General features: G+C 38.3%; 1 protein-coding gene across 1 annotated transcript; it reads left to right on the forward strand.

Annotated features, from left to right (window-relative positions):
- The first annotated feature begins 455 nt into the window (after positions 1–455).
- Positions 456–20,064, forward strand: LOC132156920 (thyroid receptor-interacting protein 11-like). Its single transcript, XM_059565999.1, has 22 exons — positions 456–1,030; positions 3,259–3,335; positions 3,606–3,716; positions 3,826–4,131; positions 4,224–4,295; positions 4,400–4,565; positions 4,715–5,053; positions 5,171–5,211; positions 5,428–5,523; positions 5,744–5,950; positions 6,069–8,804; positions 8,964–9,245; positions 10,316–10,456; positions 10,622–10,815; positions 11,787–11,950; positions 12,165–12,268; positions 12,369–12,468; positions 15,339–15,420; positions 15,539–15,653; positions 17,603–17,725; positions 17,810–17,948; positions 18,719–20,064. Exons 1-22 carry the CDS (start codon positions 892–894, stop codon positions 18,940–18,942), a joined length of 5,958 nt encoding a protein of 1,985 aa, XP_059421982.1. The 5' UTR covers positions 456–891; the 3' UTR covers positions 18,943–20,064.
- The last annotated feature ends 521 nt before the right edge of the window (positions 20,065–20,585 follow it).

The following is a 20,585-nucleotide window of genomic DNA, read 5'->3' on the forward strand; positions in this document are numbered from 1 at the left end:
GATTATATATTATTCAAAGGTTTGGGTTTGGTAAGATTTTTGATTGTCTCATGCTCACCAAGGCTGCATTTTATTTTATTTTAAAATACAGTAAAAGCAGTAATATTGTGAAATATTGTTACAATAAAAAATGACAGTTATTCTTTGTTTAATGTATTTAAATGTAGTTATCCTTGTGTTGCAAAGCTATATTTTATATATTATATTTATATTTAAATCCAGTCTCATGCTGATATGGTGCTTGTGAAATAGATTTCTAGTGCATGTGATATACTTATAAATATTGTAATAAAAAAGTCATCATATAATATATAAATATTTTCATATTTGACACACCCAAAAAAAACTTAGATTATGGCATCAGATATATCATAGACAAACTTGGTTTATCACATGAATGCAGGACTCTTTCTGTCCAGTGGAGTCGCTGTTAAGGCGTGGAAAGAGTGCGCTGGATTGTGTTGGTCCTCCAACGTCCCATGATCCTTCTGTGCTGTCCACGTCTCCGCTGACGGATGATTAGTCCGGTTGTGATGGCCGCGGTCGAGCTGGCATTTAATCCGCGTGAAAAACACAGCGACCCAAACCAAACCCTCACCAGAAACCCGCCTGTCCATATGTGGATATAACCCGTCGACCAGGTCTTCGTGATTCCTGTGGATTTAACACGTTTAACCCGGCGTTTTGTCTTTGTTTATGTCATGAAGTTTTGAACCAGCTGGGATACGGATCCGCCGCTGATTAATTATTATTACGTATATGAAAAACAAACTAGCGTAAAACGCTAGTTATTATTAATTAGCTTGAGTACATGAAGCCCTCGCTCGCATTTATGTGTTTGTCTGAGGGGCCCGTGTCGGTGATTTAGGGTTCGATCCGGTTCGGCTCATCATGTCGTCTTGGCTGGGAGGGTTAGGCTCTGGCCTGGGTCAGAGTTTGGGTCAGGTCGGGGGAAGTTTGTCTTCTTTCACCGGCCAGATCTCTAATTTTACCAAAGATATTCTGCTGGAAAGCGCAGAGGAAGTGGGAGGTGAGTTGACAACAGTCAAGATCATTTCACTTTCCATACAGACATTTAGCACTTACGGTATGGTCAGCTGTTTTGTTATATAATTGTCTATTATACATTTATATTTAGTTATTATCACAACTGTATACTATACTGACTTCAGCTATGCTTGATTTGTATAATTACAAGTTAATCTAACTCTGAAATGTGCTAATTGTTTTTGTCTGATTGTTGAGATGTGATGTGACGACTATACTTTAGTAGTTTTTTTTAGATGTGGTTTTGTTTACATTGGCATCTGGTCGAAGAAATAAGGGAAGTGCTCTCAAAAATGAAAATGAACACAAAAAACACAAAAGGAAATGTTAGGGATCTGGAGCCTCTATTCTATGTAATGAAGGTGAATAATGACAGAGCCTGTCATTCTGTCTATCTCCTTTTGAGAAGAAAGTGACACAAGTTTGGAAGAAACAAGAGGTTAGGGTGTGTAAATGTAAATGAGTTTTAATTTTTGGTTAAACTCTCGCTTTAGGATTTCCATTGTCATTCTCTTCAAATGTCATATGATGCTGCAGTGGTCTGAAGTAATTTTAGTAAGACAGAGTAAGAGGTTTGTTTGCATACAGCCGCTGAATCCATATTAGACATGTAGATTCGGCTTCAGTTTAGGCACTTGATCTTAATCCAGAAAGTGCTGGGTGTTTCTTTCTTTTATAAATGGTCACTAAATATTAAGCACTTTGGTGTGTATCTCTGCCTTGGTCCTTGTATCTAGCTCAGTAATTTTGCAAACACAGAAGTACAGTTTATTTTTATTTTATTTTTTTTTACCAACAATATGCCCTGTTTGACTGTTGGAGGAGTGGACAGACACACACAGAGCACACCGAGAACTTTGATCAGCAGCTTCCAGCAAAGCAGACAGACCTTGAGTCAATATGTAATGTCTCGACCTGCCTTTTTTAAAGAAAACTTACAAAAAAATGACCTTTCATATTGTGCTGTATAAAGGTGGTGTCCACTTTACCAAAAGGTATATTTGTTAACATTAGGTGTCATGCGAGCACTGATAAAGCATTTAATAATAAAGGCTCATTGTAATATTATTTATTGTTAATTCTAGTTCATTCCTTGTACATTAAGTAATATTAATGTTAGATTAAAAAATATTGTTTATTGCTATTTCATGTCTATTGCATTAATTACTTTTAACATATATAAACTTATTGTAAATTGTTACAAGTGGTATATTGGCAATGATTTTAGGCTGGCTGTTTGGAAGTGGCAGGTGTGACACCTGGTAGGGGTTTGTCCTCTTCAACAGCAACAGAGATCCCCTACATGCAATGTGCCCTTGAGAAAGACAGGGCTTCAGATAGATTGTCTGAAGATAAAGATATGTCTGAACATATGTTGCTTTAGATAAAGGCTTTAACTAGATAGACTGCAACAGTTTGAGCTCAAAATCTTGGTTTGTGTTCTGCTGAAGAAACAAAGTCACCTACATCTCGGATGCCCTGGGGGTGAGCAGATAAACATCAAATTTTCTTTTTTGGGTGAACTATCCCTTTAATGCTCAAATGTAGTGAGATAGTTTAGCTAACTGTGTTTAACCACAGACCTGCTGCGGTTTATACTAGTTTTTCTCAAATACATATTTAATGCATTAAATAATGAAAATAAGTTAATGTTAGTCTTGTTTGCATACATGAGATTTGCAAGTGGGGTTGAAACACAGTATGCTTTGTGTGTAAATAACTTGTTTGGCATGTGAACCTGAAGTGTGTTGAAATAGAACCCTACTGTTTAGAGATTGTGGACAAAAACTGTCAATGAAAATAAGCTGTTACCTATAATTGTTGTTTTTCAACTCTCAGCTGTTTAATTTATTTTGTGTTTTTTAATAGCTTTAGTAATTTGCTTAGGTGTCTGTATTTATTTAAGTGTACTTGTTGGTTATAGGTATGTAATATCTGCTGGGGCTGTGCAGCTGCTAGGTTAAATAACTGAACTTGATCCTCCTGCAATGTTGGTAGCCTATTTAAAGGAACAGTCACCAAACAATTGAATAATGTGTCCTTTAAATGTGAATGTAGTACTAGGCTTTTGGTGGTTTAGTTTGATATTTTTACTTTCTGTACACCTGGCAAGGATTGTTCATCTTTATCCTTCTCATTCAGTGCAGTCTTGTAGTTAGTCTGTGTTTTTTTCTCTTTCAGAGACTTAGAAATGATGTTCCTTTCTTACAGATGCTGCCTCTGAGCTGCAGGTCTCCAGCTCTAGACTGCAAGAACTGGAGACTTTATATGCAACACAAAAATCAGAGGTGATTAATCTAGCAGAAAAAAGTCCTAGTCTAATACTGAAGATATTTCTCAATTGTGTCATGAGACCTAATGTTTCGTGTGCTTGAAAATGAAGACATTTCTACTTTTTATTTGCACATATTGTTTTTTTTATTGTTTTTTTTATTTTGTTTTAAGCCTAATTATGCACCACAATTCATTGTTAAAGGATTAATTGTTCAAAACATTTTGTCAGTGCATTGACATCTGCAATTACATTTTTTAAAATGTATTTGCTTTTTGTGGTTTAGTATGAGCGTTTGCGAAGAATAAACTCTGAGCTGGAGGAGAAGCTGGAGGCGGCAGAGATTCAGGTCAAACAGCAGTCAGTGGAATACAGAAGCCTCCTGCAACAGAAAGAGGTTTGGGCTCAAAAAAAGAATTGCACTTGACTTATCTAATTATAGTGGGAGAATTTCAAAAGTTTAGAATCATACTGATGATATTGTTTGTATGTTTATTGTTGTAAAGGTGGAGATCAGTCACCTCAAGGCCCGTCAGAGCGGTCTGCAGGAGGAGGTTCAGAAACTCCAACATTCTGCTCAGGCTGCAGCCAGCTCATCCTCCTTTGATGCTGCTGTACTAGCTGTTACCACTGCTGCCACTACCACTACTCCGTCTTCCTTTCTGCACCGCTCTACAGCTGTCCATCAAGGCTTCCATGGTGATGAGGTGGACCTCAGTGATGTCCTGTGGTCACAGCAGGAAATTAACCGTCTTTCCAATGAGGTGCATCGTCTAGAAGCTGAAGTGGCCCACTGGAGGAGAGTTGCTCAGGTCACTTTTAATTTTACAATTATAGAATGCGAGAGCTATAAACTAGAATTAGGTTTATTTATTATATATTTGTTTACATTTCAATTTACCAGGCATCCAAGCTACCAGGACTTGATGGTAACGGAGACCAGGGTGAAGTTCTGAATATGCAAAGAATGATCAAGGTGAAAAACCTTTTCATCTGTAACAAAGAGTAGGTGCTTTCCTGTTGGCCAGTGCTTGGGATCTGGTTCTGTTTTTAAACCAACTAATGTTCTGACCCAATCAGGAACTTAGAGAGGAAATGGCACGGGAAGTGGATGAGCACCAGCATGAACTGGCAGCATTGCAGGATGCCCAGAGGCAGAAAATGGCTGAAATCTCAAAACGCCACAGAGAGGAGCTGGCAGAGTATGAGGAGAGAATCGAAGAGCTTGAGGAGCAGCTTCAAAGTGGTGAGGAGAAACATTGATGGCTATAAGAAATAAAAGTCATTTTTGAACTTTTTAAATGCAGATAATGTGTTCGGGTTTTGTATTTGGTAGGTTTGAAATTAACAGTTGAATTTTGAGTACAATGCTGTGTTTATCTCCCTCTTCTTCAGAAGGTGCAAGTGTTGTCCAAAAATCAACCACAGTACAGGACTCCGCCAAACTTCAAGAGTTGCAATCGACCATACAGTCTTTACAGGAGGAGGCAGAGCTTCAGCGCAAACAGCACAGCGATCTATTGGCAAGTTTTGAGGAGGCAGAGCGTCAGAAGGCCAAGCTAGAGAGGGAAAAGGAGGAGACTGCAGCAGAAAATACAGAATTGTTGCAGAATTACAGTCGCCTTCAGAAGTCTGTAAACGAACTCCAGGCTAGAGTACAGGAACAGGAAGGGAAGTCTATGCTGAAAGCCCAGCATGACAATGAGATACACACCTTGAAAAAAGCTCTGGCAGGTATAGAGAACACAAGAAATTGTGTATGATCAAATCATATGTTCTTGGATGGGGAAAATCTCTGATATTGCTGAGACTGCACTCTCATATTTCTTATATTTTTGTATTTTATTTAAGGTGCAGAGAAAGAGATGGCTAGATTGAGGACTCACAGTGAGGTAAATTTGCTAAAAACCTTCCTCTGTACAATTTAGAAGTTTGTAGCCAAGTAATATTTAATGTTTTTATCCATGCTGAGGATTCAAATATAAAACAATTGATAAAATGTTCAAAAGTAAGAAAGTATTTGGACTCTTTCTTGTTGCCTCTGCAAATAAGTGTGGGATGAGTGTCAAATACTAAAAAAAAAAAAAAAAAAAATTAATTTAATTCAGAGCAGTCCTACAGAAGTAGAACATGCTGACATACTGGAGCTCAACACCATCATTGATACCCTCAGGAAAGAGAAGCAAGAAGTGGAGAGTGAAAAGGTATGTGTATATTGACAATATTATGGTACACACTAATACCCGTTTCTTCCTGTTTTTGAACAGAAGTTCGGTATCTTTCAAATAAAAAAAATCTTTGAAGATGGGGCCATCAGTATTTCCGTAGCTTTTTGAAAAAGGACATTTGCATGTTATCATGTAAATGGTAATTTACACTTAACTTACATTAGTTTCATACCCTTTTTTTCTTTTTCTTCATTAGCTTGCATTAGTTGAGAGACTGACCCTGGCCGAGGAGAAACACAAGAAAGGAGAGTCAGAAAGTGTTATGGAACTGTCACAGGAAAATTCAGACCTAAAGAGTCAGCTAGTCCAACGGGAGCAAGCTCTAAAGCAAGCCCATCTTGATATAGAGACACTCAGTGTTGAACTGGAGGAACTGGACAAGCAGAACCAAGAGGCCACACAGGTACTCTTTTTGAACCAGTGCATGAATTTTATTAGACAGAATACAATTATTGGATCTGTTTAAAGTATTTAAAATTTGAGTTGATATACTTCATACTTAAACAGTTTTCTTTCTCCAGCATCTTATTGCAGTGAAGGAACAGCTGTCCCTGCAGAAAACCCAGGCTGATGAGGAAAAATCCTATCTTCAGTCAGATCTCAACTCCTCCCTTGACCAGAAACGTACTCTTCAACTGGAGCTGGAAGCTCAGGGGGAGAAGCTAAGTCAAAGTGCCTTCTCCTTGAATGAACTGCACATGGCAAAGCAGCAACTGGAATCTACAGTAAAAGAGTTGAGGGAAAAGTTGTACAAGTCACAGGATCTGGGCAAAGAGCTGCGGCAGGAGTCCTCTGACCTCAAGAAGACGCTTCAGGAAAGAGAGACAGAACTTACTGAACTTCATGAGAAGATAAGTCATTCTGGGGAGCAGGGAAATGCATTAGAGGTACACAGGAAGGTACTTGAGACAAGGGATAAAGAGATCCAGGACTTGAGAACTCAGTTAGCAGAAGTAAAAGCCTCCTACGAGAGGGCCGTTTCAGAGGATTTTAAATTGAAAATTGAAAACAGAAAGTTGAAAGAAGAGAGCACTCAGGCTTTAGAAAAGATTGACCGTTTGGAAAAGCAGATCCAAGATGGTCAAGCCTCTCTAAGCAGGATGTCCCTGGAGAAAGAGACCCGCATTGAAGCCTTGAAACTAGAGAAGACCCAGTTAGAATCTGAGCTAAGCCAGACTGAGAAGCGACTATCAGATCAGGCCAAACAGTATCAACAAACCGTTGACGAACTAACCAGAGCACGCTCTCTGGATTCTTCTGCGCTACAGACCGAACATGAGAGAATGGTGAAACTGAATCAGGAAAAAGATCTCTCAATTGCAGAGCTCAAGCGTGAGATGGAGCAGATGGTCTCTGACCACAGAGACACCAGTGAGATGCTGGACATCACTGTGGCAGGCCAAAATCAACTCACTGAGCTTTTGCAGGAGAAGGATGCCTTTGCCGAAACCTTAAAAGCTCGAGCTGCAGAAGCACAACAGGAATTAGAGCGCAAGTTCTTGGGAGCAACTCAAGAGTGCGACTCTCTAAGAAAGTCGGTGGAAGAGAAAGACAAACAGCTTGGAGCCATGAAGGAAAAAAACAGCCATCTAAAAGAAGAGATCGACCATCTGAGGGACCAGCAAAGCAGAGCACCATTATTGTCAGAGCCACGGACACTGGACATCATCACAGAGCTTGAGACTGAAGTGGCCCAGCACAAAGCTTCCAGAGATCAACTTGAAGAAGAGGTCCAATCATTGAGAAAATTATCAGAGGAGCAGCAGGCTACAGCTGTGCAATCCCAGCGTTCTCTGCAGGTGCTACAGAGTGAATTTGAGCAAGCACAGACAAGACATGAACAAAGCTCACTCAATTACGAAAGGCTCATCACTGCTAAGGATGAGGAGATTGTCCAGCTTCAATCAGAAGTGGAGGGCCTGAGCACACAAGGACAGAGTCAAATACAGTCCATAGAAATCCTACAGGAAGACAAGACCCAGTCGCTGAATGGCGAAAACGGTAACGAGAAACATGACCTTTCGAAGGTGGAGATTGAGAAGCTTGTGAAAGGCATCAAGGAGAAAGAGACTGAGATTAACCAGCTAAATGAGAAGAACCTGTCTCTAACCAAACAACTCGACCAGCTTGTGGTTTCTCAAAATGAGCTGGGAAAACTGTCGCAGATGGTGCTTCAAAAAGATCTAGAAATCCAAGCGCTCCACGCTCGAGTATCTGGTGGCCATGGTCAAGATGTGGTGGTCATGCAGCAGCAGTTGCAGGCGTATGCGGTAGAGCGTGAACAGGTGTTGGCCGTGCTCAACGAGAAGGCCAGAGAAAACAGCCAGCTGCGTTCAGACTACCATCGAATTATGGACATTGTTGCAGCCAAGGAAGCTGCCTTGTTGAAGTTCCAGCAAGAAAACCAGCGTCTCTCCACTATGAGTGACCCTTCAGGCAGTCAAGAGATGTTTCGAGAGACCATTCAGAACCTCTCCCGCATCATTCGTGAGAAGGATATTGAGATTGATGCCTTGACTCAGAAATGTCAGACCCTGGTCTCTGTCCTCCAGACATCTAGTGCAGGCGATTCTGTGAGTGGTGGCTCCGGGGGTGTTAGCAGCAACCAGTTTGAGGAGCTCCTACAAGAACGTAACACTCTCAAACAGCAAGTGAAGAAGATGGAGGAGTGGAAGCAGCAGGTGATCACGACTGTGAGGAACATGCAGCATGAATCTGCTCAGCTTCAAGAGGAGCTGCTCAAGCTGCAGGGACAGGTTTCTGCAGATAGTGACTGCAGCTCAAAGCTCTCGGTGGATTACTTTAGACTTATTCAGAGCTATGAGCAGAAAGAGAAAAAGTTGGGATTGTTGAGTCAAGAGTTGGCACAGGTGCAGCAGACCATCAGCCAGCTAAGTAGTACCAAAGACGTCCTGCTTGGGAAGCTTGGCAGTGTCAAGCAATCTCCAGAAGCTTCCGCTATGATGGCCACCCAGGCTTTTGCCCCTCCAAACCTGAAGGGGGCACCACCAGGCCAAGATGAGAACCTACATCAGGAGTTGCAGTCAATGCAGATAATTTTAACAGAGAAGGAGAGCATGATAAGAACTCTGCAGGAAAACAATCATCTCTTGTCGAATTCTGCATCACTGTCTGAAAGTGAGCAGAGAAGCCATGCAGAGGAGCTCAAGCAGGCCAGAGATAAGCAAGAATCGCTACAGCGCTCCCTCAGAGAGAAAGATCTGCTCATTAAGACCAAGGGAGACCAACTTTCTCAGGTGACTTACAATTCTGATGTGTTGAATGGCTGGAAGGAGTAACATGTCAGTATTTGAGGAAGAGAAGTTTGCACATGAAATTTTAGATAAACTTCAAAAAATCTCTGAATAATTTTGTTAATTCTAACCTAATGTGATATTTTTTCTTGTACAAACTAGGTGAGTGAAAGTTTACGTAATCGTGAAAATGACAACGAGGTCTTAAAGCAGGCAGTGACAAATCTGAAGGAGCGATCCCTGATCCTGGAACTCGATGTGAAGAAGTTAAAGGAGGAGAATGAAGCGATAGCAGCAAAAGCTCGTGAAAAAGAGACCGAGTTCCGTGCCCTGCAGGAAACCAACATGCAGGTGTCACTACTGCTTCGGGAACGAGAGTTTCAGTTCAGTGCTGTAAATGAGAAGGCCACTGCCATGGAGAAGATGCTTAAAGATAAAGAGCAGGTTTGTCTGTTTGTGGGGTTTTTTTTAAATACAAAATACATTAAAATCCTTTTAAAAATGTTTAAAAAATTTATAAAAGAATTCAGCTTTGAAGACATAACATTTTAAAATAATAAAAAATATTATATTACATTTTATGTAATTTTTCACAATATTACTGTTTTTACTGTATTTTTCATCAAATAAATGTAACCTTATTGAGCATAGGAGACTTCATTCAAAAACAATATTATTGCTCCTCATGCAGTTTTGAACAGTAGTAACGGTTTCAACGGCAACAACATAAACAAACATTACTGCGCATGCTTTTGTGGCCCTAACTTAATTTCCAGTAGACTTCCAAATAGAATCAGTAACAACAGCCAAGTCCCTCTAGAGTAGATATTTTTTTTGATAAGAAACAAAATATGTTTGCTGCGTAAATCAGGTGGACTTAATGAAAATTCAAATTAATTATTTCCGAGAAGGAGATGCATAAAGTGCGAGAAATAGAGGTTTCCCCAGTAACAGCTGTAAACAAAGCAGAGCTACGCTCACAAACGCTGCGTTATCAGGCATATAACATGCAAGTCTTCCTTCAGAAATGGTGATCTAAAAACACCCGTGCCTCGTTTTGATATTTAAACATATAAATGTAAGGAATTATTATTATTAAATGTGCAGTACTCAACGTTACTCATGTTTATTCAACGAAGCCTTTTCGAAAATAGATCAGTTTTAAAATCGTGACAAGTCTCCAAAAATAAATAAATGTATGGGAAACACATCCCACATCACAACCACCTGAGCCCTTTAACTGCGTTTGTAGAAGGCACCGCAGCCAGACCGATATACACAACACAGACCGGAAGTTAACTTAGGGCCAGGCGTGTGCGCCCGATTAAACAGTCTATAATAATTATTATTATTATCATTTAATTCTCTTGGTCACCCACTCTCCAAAATAATTGCAGTGGGAACAATTCACATTTATAATGTTAATGCTACTGAAGGCATACAACTTGTTCTGGACTGTTCTAGTTCTATAGGTGTTGTGAAGTTGACCTATTCTGCCTTTGTCTGTACTGCAGGGTAAATCTGGTGAGCTGAACCAATTGTTGAATGAAGTTAAGTCCATGCAGGAGAAGGCAGTGTTGTTTCAGCAGGAAAGAGATCAAGTGATGATGGCTCTCAAACAAAAACAAATGGAGACGACTGCTCTTCAGAGTGAGGTAGCAAAGGCCAATATTAAATTGCTGTGCTTTATTGCCTTACTAAAACATTGAAAACATTAACTCTTACCTTGTCCCAATTCAACTTAATACCCAGTTGCATCCATTAAAAATAATTTTTCATTTGGGAGAATTGCTGTACTTTCATGTACTTTCTGTTTATAGTTACAGCACACCCGAGATAAAGAGCAGCGCCTGAAGCAGGAGGTGGAGCGTTTGCGCAATCACCTGTTAGAGATTGAGGATTCGTATACACGTGAGGCTTTGGCAGCTGAGGACAGAGAGGGAGAGCTGAGACGCAGAGTGGCACTCCTGGAAGAGAGGTTAACATCTTCCTCCAGTGCTGTGGAGAGTGCAAGGTGGGTCTATTTTAGTCTGTTCTTTAATCTGTTTCCGCTTGCAGGAAAGTTCTGAAATTTGACATAGATAGAGGACTGTGTCAACATTAACCACAGCAAATCTGCAGTCTCTAACTCAAACCCTCTAGCACCACCAACAGCTCAAATTTGCACTGATGTCTAGGCTAATAACTTTTTAAACCACAAGTGCTAGAACCTTGAAATTATTCCTGAATTCCCCAGCTCATACTGAATCAGTCACACCTTATAACATAATCTTCTGTTTTCCGGTCGTTTTGTATGTTCCAAAAAAATGCTTTTTAGAGTTTTTGTTCTAGATGGTTTGTCTGATTTTCACCATGCTTTGAATGATAAAACTATTTTTTTAATTACTTATCATAAAATGTCAATGGCATGATGCCAAACTGGATCTGAGGCTGTATTTCCACAATGCTTTGGCACAGTGGTTCCCAATCCTGGTCCTAGAGGCACCCTCCAACACTGCATATTTTTAATGTCTGCTTTCCCTGACACACCAATTTGTGTTTGATTAAGGACACATGTAAAACATGCAGTGTTGGGGTGCCTCCACTGCCAGGATTGGGAACTACTACTTTGGCATATTGACTGCAAACTATGTGTCATTGTCACCCAACAACACTAACAACACCAGATCAGTTTGGTGACAGCACAACCTGTTGGTCAAAAGTAATTGGCCAATAAGCAGTTGTCACATTACAAGTAATTGTATCTATGAGTTTTCATCCATTTTGCTTAAAAACATCAACAAATATCTTTAGTTATCATTTTTTTCAAATGGTCTGATGCACTCATTTGTGCTTGGCCCACAGAAAGTTTTTATTTCTGACATGGATACAATAAATGTGAAAATATTGAGACATACTCATTATACTGAATAATATATAATAAGTATATATATTATTACTTATATTGGTTTATCCTAACTAATGTCTCAAACTGTGTGTGTGTAGTCAGCAGGCTAGCCTGCAGGTGGAGTCTCTTCAGGAGCAGCTGAATGGTGTTGTCAGACAGAGAGATGAAGCTCTTATTCAGCTCCGTGCTTCTCAGGATCAGGTCAACCAGTATGCAGTGTCACTCTCTAACCTGCAGATGGTGCTAGAACAGTTTCAACAAGGCAAGTGCACACATTATTTGCTATTCCAGTATTATTGTAATTTATTAAGAAAAAAATATTTCTTGTACGGAATGAAGGCTATTAAAGTAATTACAAATATAGATTGGAGTGTAATATTCAGATATTTATATTTTAAAAATGTTTGGATTAAGAGAGGAATCTGCAATAATTCTTCACTCTTGAACAATGTTGACATTTGTATCTCTTTTCACAGAAGAAAAAGCCATGTACTCAGCAGAACTTGAAAAACACAAGAGGGAGAAAGAAGAGTGGAGAACGAAAGCAGAAAATCTTCATGATCAGGCAGCTGCTCTGCAAGTCAGTCCAAACAGACTTATGTACAAACCTCTGTCCTTTCTGCACCGTGTTTGACACAAGTATTTATGTTAATGTTCTGTGTCTGTGTGTGTAATCTTAGATAAATCTGGATGAAGCAAACGCAGCTCTAGAATCTGCCTCTCGCCTCACTGATCAGCTGGACCTCAAAGATGAAGAAATAGAAGATCTGAAGAAACAAGGTAAGACCAAATGTCACCAATTGAATGACTGTTGAAATCAGAGCTTGAATATCTTCCTAGAAATGATGGACAGTGGTTCTCAATGTTTTGACTTGAAGGCCTCCCATAGTGGCTAAGATAGGGGCTTTAGGTTGTAGTTCTAGGAATTGGCCAGCATGGTGGTACCTAGAGGTACCCACCTCTTTCCCCACCTTGAGCCATTTTCCTGGTTGCATTCGCACCGCCAGCAGGAACTCTGAAGTGGTTGAAAGCTACATCTTCATTCATTGCATTTTCAACCGTCAACAACCAGTGAATGGAGATCGCTGTGATCAGAGCTGTTTTTGCTGTGTGTCGTGGGTTTCGTGATAATGGAGATGGAATGTAAATACACGGTTACTCGATTCAAAAAGGGCATGAAAATGTGACTAAATTGACTAAGTTGGTTGTTTTCTAACTTAGGTAACAGAAACTCAGTGTTGATGTATTACATTAATTAAAACCAATTTATTTTGTGATTTTATAAGGGTCGGTGTGATTTCAATAAAGATAATAACTATTTAATGGGAAAATATTAATTTACATCTTCATTTTTGTGTTGTTAGCATTTTAATAAGGTTTTGTCCCATTGGACGTTTGCTGACACACAATTCAAATAAATCAATCATAGCAGTTCAAAGGCTGGGTATCAGCATTTATTTCCTGATTCAGTTTGACTCTGATTCAGAATCTCAGAATTTATTTGAATAAAGAAGGATGCAGAATACAGAAACACGAAATGAAACACATTCTAATTAAATGGCCCTTAGAGACTACTCAACCACAGGAAAAAAAAAACTTAGACTGTGTCAGTTTGATTCTTGTAACTTATTTCATTCAGTTGGATTCAGAATGCATAATGAGTTCATGTTGTGGTTATTGGTTAAAAAAAAAAAAAAAATATATATATATACATTAAAAAGAAGCATTCTATTTTGTAACTTTGCTAATTACCCTTATGAACCTGTGTTGCACAGCACGTATCATATCCATTACAGCATACCCAATCCCATAAAACACTAAAATACGCCACAAAAATGTTTTGCGAAAAGACTAGCTCTCAAGCCGAGTTGTCTCACAACTCATGGCACATTATCTTAGATTTTCTCAGATTTGTAGCGCTGTAAACCATATGTCTGAAGAGAATCGTGAACGTCAATGGGACTAGGAACATCAGGAACCATTAAATTATATCTTGACTCTCTAAGACTGTGCTTTATGTAGTGGTTTAAGTTTGATTCATATCAGTGCATACATTAAGAAACACACATGTTTGTGTTTGTAAGAGAGATGCGGAGAACAGCCAAGTCTGTAGATGGTATAGATGTTTAGCATTCCTTCGCATCTCCTCTCTGTCAGAGAGATAATATTTATGGCATGTCAGTAGCCAAATTGTGTAGACAAAATATTCTCTTCTTCCATCGACCCTGTCTTTCTATCTCACCTATCCCTTTCTTCTCTGTCCGTATCAAGCCCCAAATCAACAATACGGTGCTGTTGGTCTGAGAGGGAGAGGAGGTTGAGAGATGAGTGTTGGGATTTTTACTGCATCTGTCAAAAAACGACTGAAGAGACTGTAGACTGAATGCTTCATTTTTGCTTAGCAAAGCACAAGTGCAGCCGACAGACATTCCAGGGTGTTTAGCGCAGACAGGAACTCTCTCACCCTTTCTTATCGCTCCGCTCGTGTGGTCTCAGGAGGTACAGTCTCAGAGGAGAAGGGTTTTCAAGAGCCAAATGGTCTGGACCAGCGAGGGGCGTTTGTGATAAATGCATTTAGAGCACGTCATATTCTCACACTTCTTTGTTTTTACTCCATGAGACATTCCCAGACACACTGAACCCCATACCACTGTTTTTACTGTTTATGTTAAGCTACAGACACACATACTTATTCTTTCAGTACAAACACTTGTTCTCTACTGTTTGCATTAATGCATAACAAAGTCATATACCACCTCCTGCTGAAAGCTCTGTCTGTATCTCACAAACACAGTATGTGCATGTAAAATTGGCTTTGTCTGGAAATAAAACCTACTTGCCAGTGGCTTGTGACTTTATAAGGAACTTCAGCATGATAATGTGGCATTTTTTTATTTATTTTTTTATTATTATTCTCACCAAGGCTGCATTTATTTGATAAAATAATTACTGTGAATACAGTAATATTGTGAAATATTATTACAATTTCAAATAACTGCTTTGTATTTTAATATATTTTAAAAAGTAATTTATTTCTGTGATGGCAAAGCTGATTTTTTTTTACTAGCCATTACTACTAATTAAGTCTTCAGTGTCACATGATCCTTCAGAAATCAGTCTAATATACTGATTTGGTGCTCAAAAAATATTTCTCATTATTATCAGTCTTAAAAAGGAGACATGATAGCCACGGTAGCCATGATACATTTTCAGGGTTTTATGTTAAACAGAAAGTTCAAAAGAACAGTATTTATTTGAAAAATCTATTTTATTGTAACATAAATATTTTTACTGTCTCTTTTGTACAATTGAATGCCTGTGCTTAACAAAAGTAATAATTTCTTTCTTTCTTCCTTGCAAAAAAAAAAAAAGTTTTACTGACCCCAAATTTTTGAATTGTAGTGTGTATAAAGTGTATAAAGTTCAGTTATTCAATTTCATTGCCAGAAATAAAAAATAATTGTGTGTAGTAAAAAGTTTTTGGACCCTTAGACCATATCTGACAGAAGCCAGACATAAGCAAATTAAATAGTTTTTTATTAATGTGTTGGTTTTATGAATAAGCCCATAACTCTCGTGCCTAACTGTGATGGTAATGTATGGGAAAATACCACAAAATATTTAGACTTGCACCTGCTTGTGTTTTGCAGTGGATGTGAGACAGGAGATGTTGGAAGAGGCTCAGAGAAAACTGATGAACCTCCTGAACAGCACCGAAGGCAAAGTGGATAAGTGAGTCCAAAACACATCTGCACTGGAAACATATTTCATATATACATATGTAGATCCAAATATTTTCAAAAGGGTGTTCCTGTGAAATATCATCTAACATGATTTACTTCTGACACAGGGTTCTGATGAAGAATCTTTACCTGGGCTATTTTCATACCCCCCGAAACAAGCGCTCTGAGGTGCTGAGGCTTATGGGTAATGTGCTTGGGTTGGACCGAGATGAGGTGTCCGAGGTGGGTCAGCGCTCTCTGCTTCTCAAACTGTGGATTTGTCTTAATCCTCCCTTTTGAATTGACTTTTTAAATTCAAGTATTCCTCTTCGCAAATGTGCATGTGCCTGCATATATTTACATCACCAGATATTGTCAAGTCCAATTTTTCAAAGAGAAGGAGCAGCCATTCACCATTCTGGAATTCCTCCTGCTTTTCATCACTCTCAAATGTGGCTCTGCTCCAGTTATTGTCTCACCCTTGAAACGTGACAGTTAAACGTGTGGGTTTAATATTTGACCTCCTGACTCCTTATGTTCGGTCCTCTAACTACATTTTTCCCCCCAATTATCTCTGTTTGATGTCAGCATGAAGGTTTTTATCAGATTTTTCCACTCATCTTACCTCATGTGTTTAATTTGGCACAAACCTCAAGCTGCCCATGCTGGTCTTGTTGAAAAAAGTCCTTGTTTGAGACCTTTGAAGGATGGTTTCGAGTTGCATTCAGTCCTCGCTGGTAATCTGGGTATAGAGGTTTCTGGTCTTGTTAGGACAGCCTGCATTAAATGTCACATCAGCATCCCCAGAAACTCTGCACACATATGACTGCATTCATTTGGCAGACTGCTAATAGAGCTGATTTGTTTTCTGTTCGAACTGCTGTTTTTCCGTTTTGATCCTGGCGGGGCTGATTTTCTCAATAACAGGAACAGATCAGTTCTGACGATAAAGCAGGATGTGGCTTAATTTCTTTTTTTTTTCTTGGAAAAGCCATAATCATTTTAGCTATTGTCCTCAAAGGGTCAATATCTGTGTGGGGTTTTTCCTTTTTCAAGAAATTGTGCTCCAGTTGTTCGCTACCCATTTTACCTCCATAATGTGTTTTATTTCCAAGTAAAGCTGGATATTCAGTGATGGACAAATGGGAATTAATTTGACTGTGAAACGTGGGCGTTACATACCAGAATGGGAATGCAAGTTTGCTTAAACTTTAATTAGCTATTTGGCTATTGAATAACATTATTTAATATCCTGAGCAGCCTAAGTGACATGGAAATTTATTTCAGAGAGAGTATTATTTTTCGTTTTAGCATGCATAATAAATTGTTCACAGTAGGACCAGAAAAGGGCATAAAGAAAATCATTAGTTATTAACATAAGACAATGCAACTTTATAGAATTTAATACATACCCTCACACCTGCATACATTTTGTCTTTCATTAATATACTTTTTAATATATTTCATTAGTATGCTCGTATATTCAAATTTTGTCATAAAAACATGTTTCAAGTCCAATCCTGATGGTTCTTATTACAGATGACAGATGGAAATAAGGGATTGATAAAGCATGCAAACAATATGAGACACAGACAGCAGGCAGAAATCAGCAGTTAGAGACTGCAAGAGACAAAGACTGAATTAGATGACGGGCTCATGCCAACCTTACCCCAAAAGCATTTCCTTACCCACAATTCCATAGAAGTAGACTGGAGTCTGGCAGGAGAGACTCACAACTATTCAGCGAGTTGTGAGCAGAATTACCCAACAGCCCCAGAGAAGAAAGAAGGAGAGAAGGAAAGTAAATATGAGTGTGTGTGTTTCTGGGTCACACAATCCACTTTCCATTTCAACCCATATTTTCTTTTTCCACTCCACACCTTTCTCGTTTTTTTTATGCTGCACATCAGGTTTTCCACTCAAGATCTCTGTGTTTACAACTCTAAAGACTAAAAATAATCCTAGTCTGCTTTTTTGGTTAAAACGTCTGATGCAGTGGTTTTATTTCAAAGGTTGCATTCATTTGCTCTGGTCTGAGTGCTTTGAGGACAGGGGCTTTTTTGTAGCAGTATCTCTTTGAACTTTACATAGTTATGTTGGGATTTTTACACGCACAACCAAAGACCACACACACACACAAACATTCCCTCTGACCTACTGTCCTACTGACTTACTGTTCTCTATTTCTGCAGTTGTTACAAGAAGAAGGCAAGAGCGGGGTGACCGGATGGGTCTCGAGTTGGCTGGGAGGCAGAGCTGTTCAGAGTGTACCCAACACTCCCCAAAGGCCTACCCATGCACAGAACCTTAATTCGGTAGGCATGCATAGAAATGCATGAAAATACACAGATTATTATACACATGCATCTTCCTCTTACACTAATGTCTGTGTTTTACAGTCCTTCTCTGAGATGTTCGTGAAGTTCCTGGAGGTGGAGTCTACTCCTGCCCTTCCTGCCCCTAAATTACCTGTTTATGACATCAAGCCTCTGAGTGCGCCCCCACCTGGCCGGAGTACTGCAAGCACACCTGCATCAGGTATAATGTCTCACAAAACCTAGGAATAAATTGTTAGCATATTACTTTTATTATTATTTTTTATTATTGTTATTAGCCCATATTAGTTTTTCTTATTTAATTTGACGGATCTTTACAAATTATAGGTTAAAAATTTGTATTGGTAGAATTTTTTTTTTTTAGTTATTAGTCTTTTATATATTTATTTGTATCACTATTTAATGTAATACATAGTGCATCTAAAGATAAATAGTTTGCAATAAAAAAAGATTAAACATTTAATTAAAATAATTATTATTTATAATATTATAAAAATATTTATTTTTATTTTGCCAAAATGGTATAAAATGTAATATGAAATTGTTGTTATTTATCAGGTTTGAAATTCAAATCATTTTCAATTTATCGTTACTGGCCAAAATTTTAATATTGGTGCATCCATGATTAAAAAAAAAAAAAGAAAACTTTACATTTTATAGGTCAGGCCCATTCATACCAGGGATGTTAACCAAAAAGTTTTAATAATTGTTCTTATTCTTTGAAAATGTGGAAGTCCACTACACAGGTTTTATGATAATAACAGAGAGGGACAATATTGTTTGAATGGCTTTCAGAACAAATGTTTTCCTCCTGATAAACGATGCACACATTGCCAACCAATTAGGATCCATCTGATTTTAGATTTTACGTTTTGCGATTCATTGTTGGTCTGAACACATCTATAGTTATTATCATAACTATCTTTCTTGTTAGAAACTGGTCTTGTATTTCTATGATCTGTGTTCTTTCAGGTGTTTCAGGCCCAGGTAAGCGCACTGGGGATTCAAACCCCTTCCTGGCACCCCGGTCTGCAGCCGTACCCCTTCTCAATCCCACAGGTGCAGGCAGCACTGCAGGTGCTGGGGGCCACCTGCTTATGAAGCCCATTTCAGACGCCCTGCCCAGCTTTACACCTGTACCTGTGTCGGCTGAGGCCAGTGGTGGAGCTGTGCTCAAAGATTTGCTGAAGCAGTGATATCAGCCACCTGTACTGCCACTCAAAGCACTTTAGCTTTACAGGACACTACATTCCGGCAGATGGAAACAGAAAACTGGGCCATGTCATGAAGTAAAATATTTACTAAAATGTCTGATTCCCATCGGAATAAAAGAAAGATAAATCATCTAAGGGCTGCCGTACTTGTTCAATTTGACTAAACTGAGGCCTAAGTTTGACAGAATTGAATTCTGTTTGCAAGCTGGGGAAGATTGCATTATCGAATAGTCTTGTGACCTTCTCCCAACATTTATTTAATGTGGTGCAAACATTCAGCTTGTTATTTTTAGACAGAGAGGTGTTTAATGTTTTTTCTAGTGTGTTGAGAGACTGTCTGATGCTGTCTGGCATCCACTACACAAATGGATTTATTAAACCTTTTCCACTTCTGCAAAAACGCTAAACAGATAGTCTTTCAAAATCCTCCCATTTTAAAGGAATTGTTGGCTGCATGGTATAGCAGGTACAATAGCAGTTAATCAAGAAGTGACATGTGATCTTGGATTTAGACTGCTGCTCATGCTCCCATGCTATGTTATATATTTGTACATCAATCATATTTTTCACTGTTTATGCAGTGGGCATAAGAAAAAATTTATCTGCAATATTCAGACCTTTTTAAGGTAGAAAGAAACATTATGTAAATATAGTTTGGAAAACATGCACACACAAAGGAAAATGAAACTGCAAATTAAGTGTAAAAATGTTTTTAAAATTGTTTAATAAACAAATAATAAACCTCTGTTATAATAAACATTAGTTTATTAACACAGGAATCCTTATTCAGTGGGTTTCTGCCAAATTTTTAAAAATGCCATTTCCTTGAGGCCTAATATGAAGAATTGTTTTTTGTTGGTTTTATTTTATTTTTTTGTTGAGAAAATGGCCTTAGTAATTATCTTTTTGGTTACTATATTTTTCATAAAAGTTGGGTGCACTTAAATATTTAGATTTAGGATACATTTATACATTTTAGGGTATATATTTTGCACTGATGTTTATTTAAAGTTAGTCAATCTTTTTTAAATTTGAAAGACTGTTCATGAAAGTAGTAGTCAACAACAGTGTTTCTCTTTTCTGCTAAATAAACTATTCTATGTATATTTGCATTTTCGCTTTTATTTTATTTAATTTAGAGCTTTTTTTTATATGAAGTTATTACAGTTCACTTGTAATAGTGTTTTTATTTAGAAATATGGCTCTTAATGATAACTATGCAAAAGGAACTCCTGCTGTTCGGTAATTAATAATTAAATCTAATCCTTAAATTGTGCAGTACTTTTCCATATACAAGACTTATATAAGGAAACATTGCATTTGTTGATCTTTTGCATCTGTGTTTTCTTTTTTCCCTGCAGACTGTATAATCACAAAGCTGTAATTTAAAAGTGCTTATGGAGGCAGTGGTCTAGAGCATTATCAGACCAGATTAACCTCAAAAGGGAATGTCCGTCTTTCCCAATATGTCTCTAGGGAAAACCCTGTCTGGAATTCCAATTGTAGTGTAACCACATCTAATCTGGTGTATAGATTCTTGAAACATTTAACCAGTTTAAATTAGGGCTGTGCGATACTGAAAAAAAATGCTATATACGATAACTCAAATAATGAGATATATGATA

This window comes from Carassius carassius, chromosome 14 (genome assembly GCF_963082965.1).
Source record: "Carassius carassius chromosome 14, fCarCar2.1, whole genome shotgun sequence".
In the NCBI taxonomy this organism is placed as follows: Eukaryota; Metazoa; Chordata; class Actinopteri; order Cypriniformes; family Cyprinidae; genus Carassius; species Carassius carassius.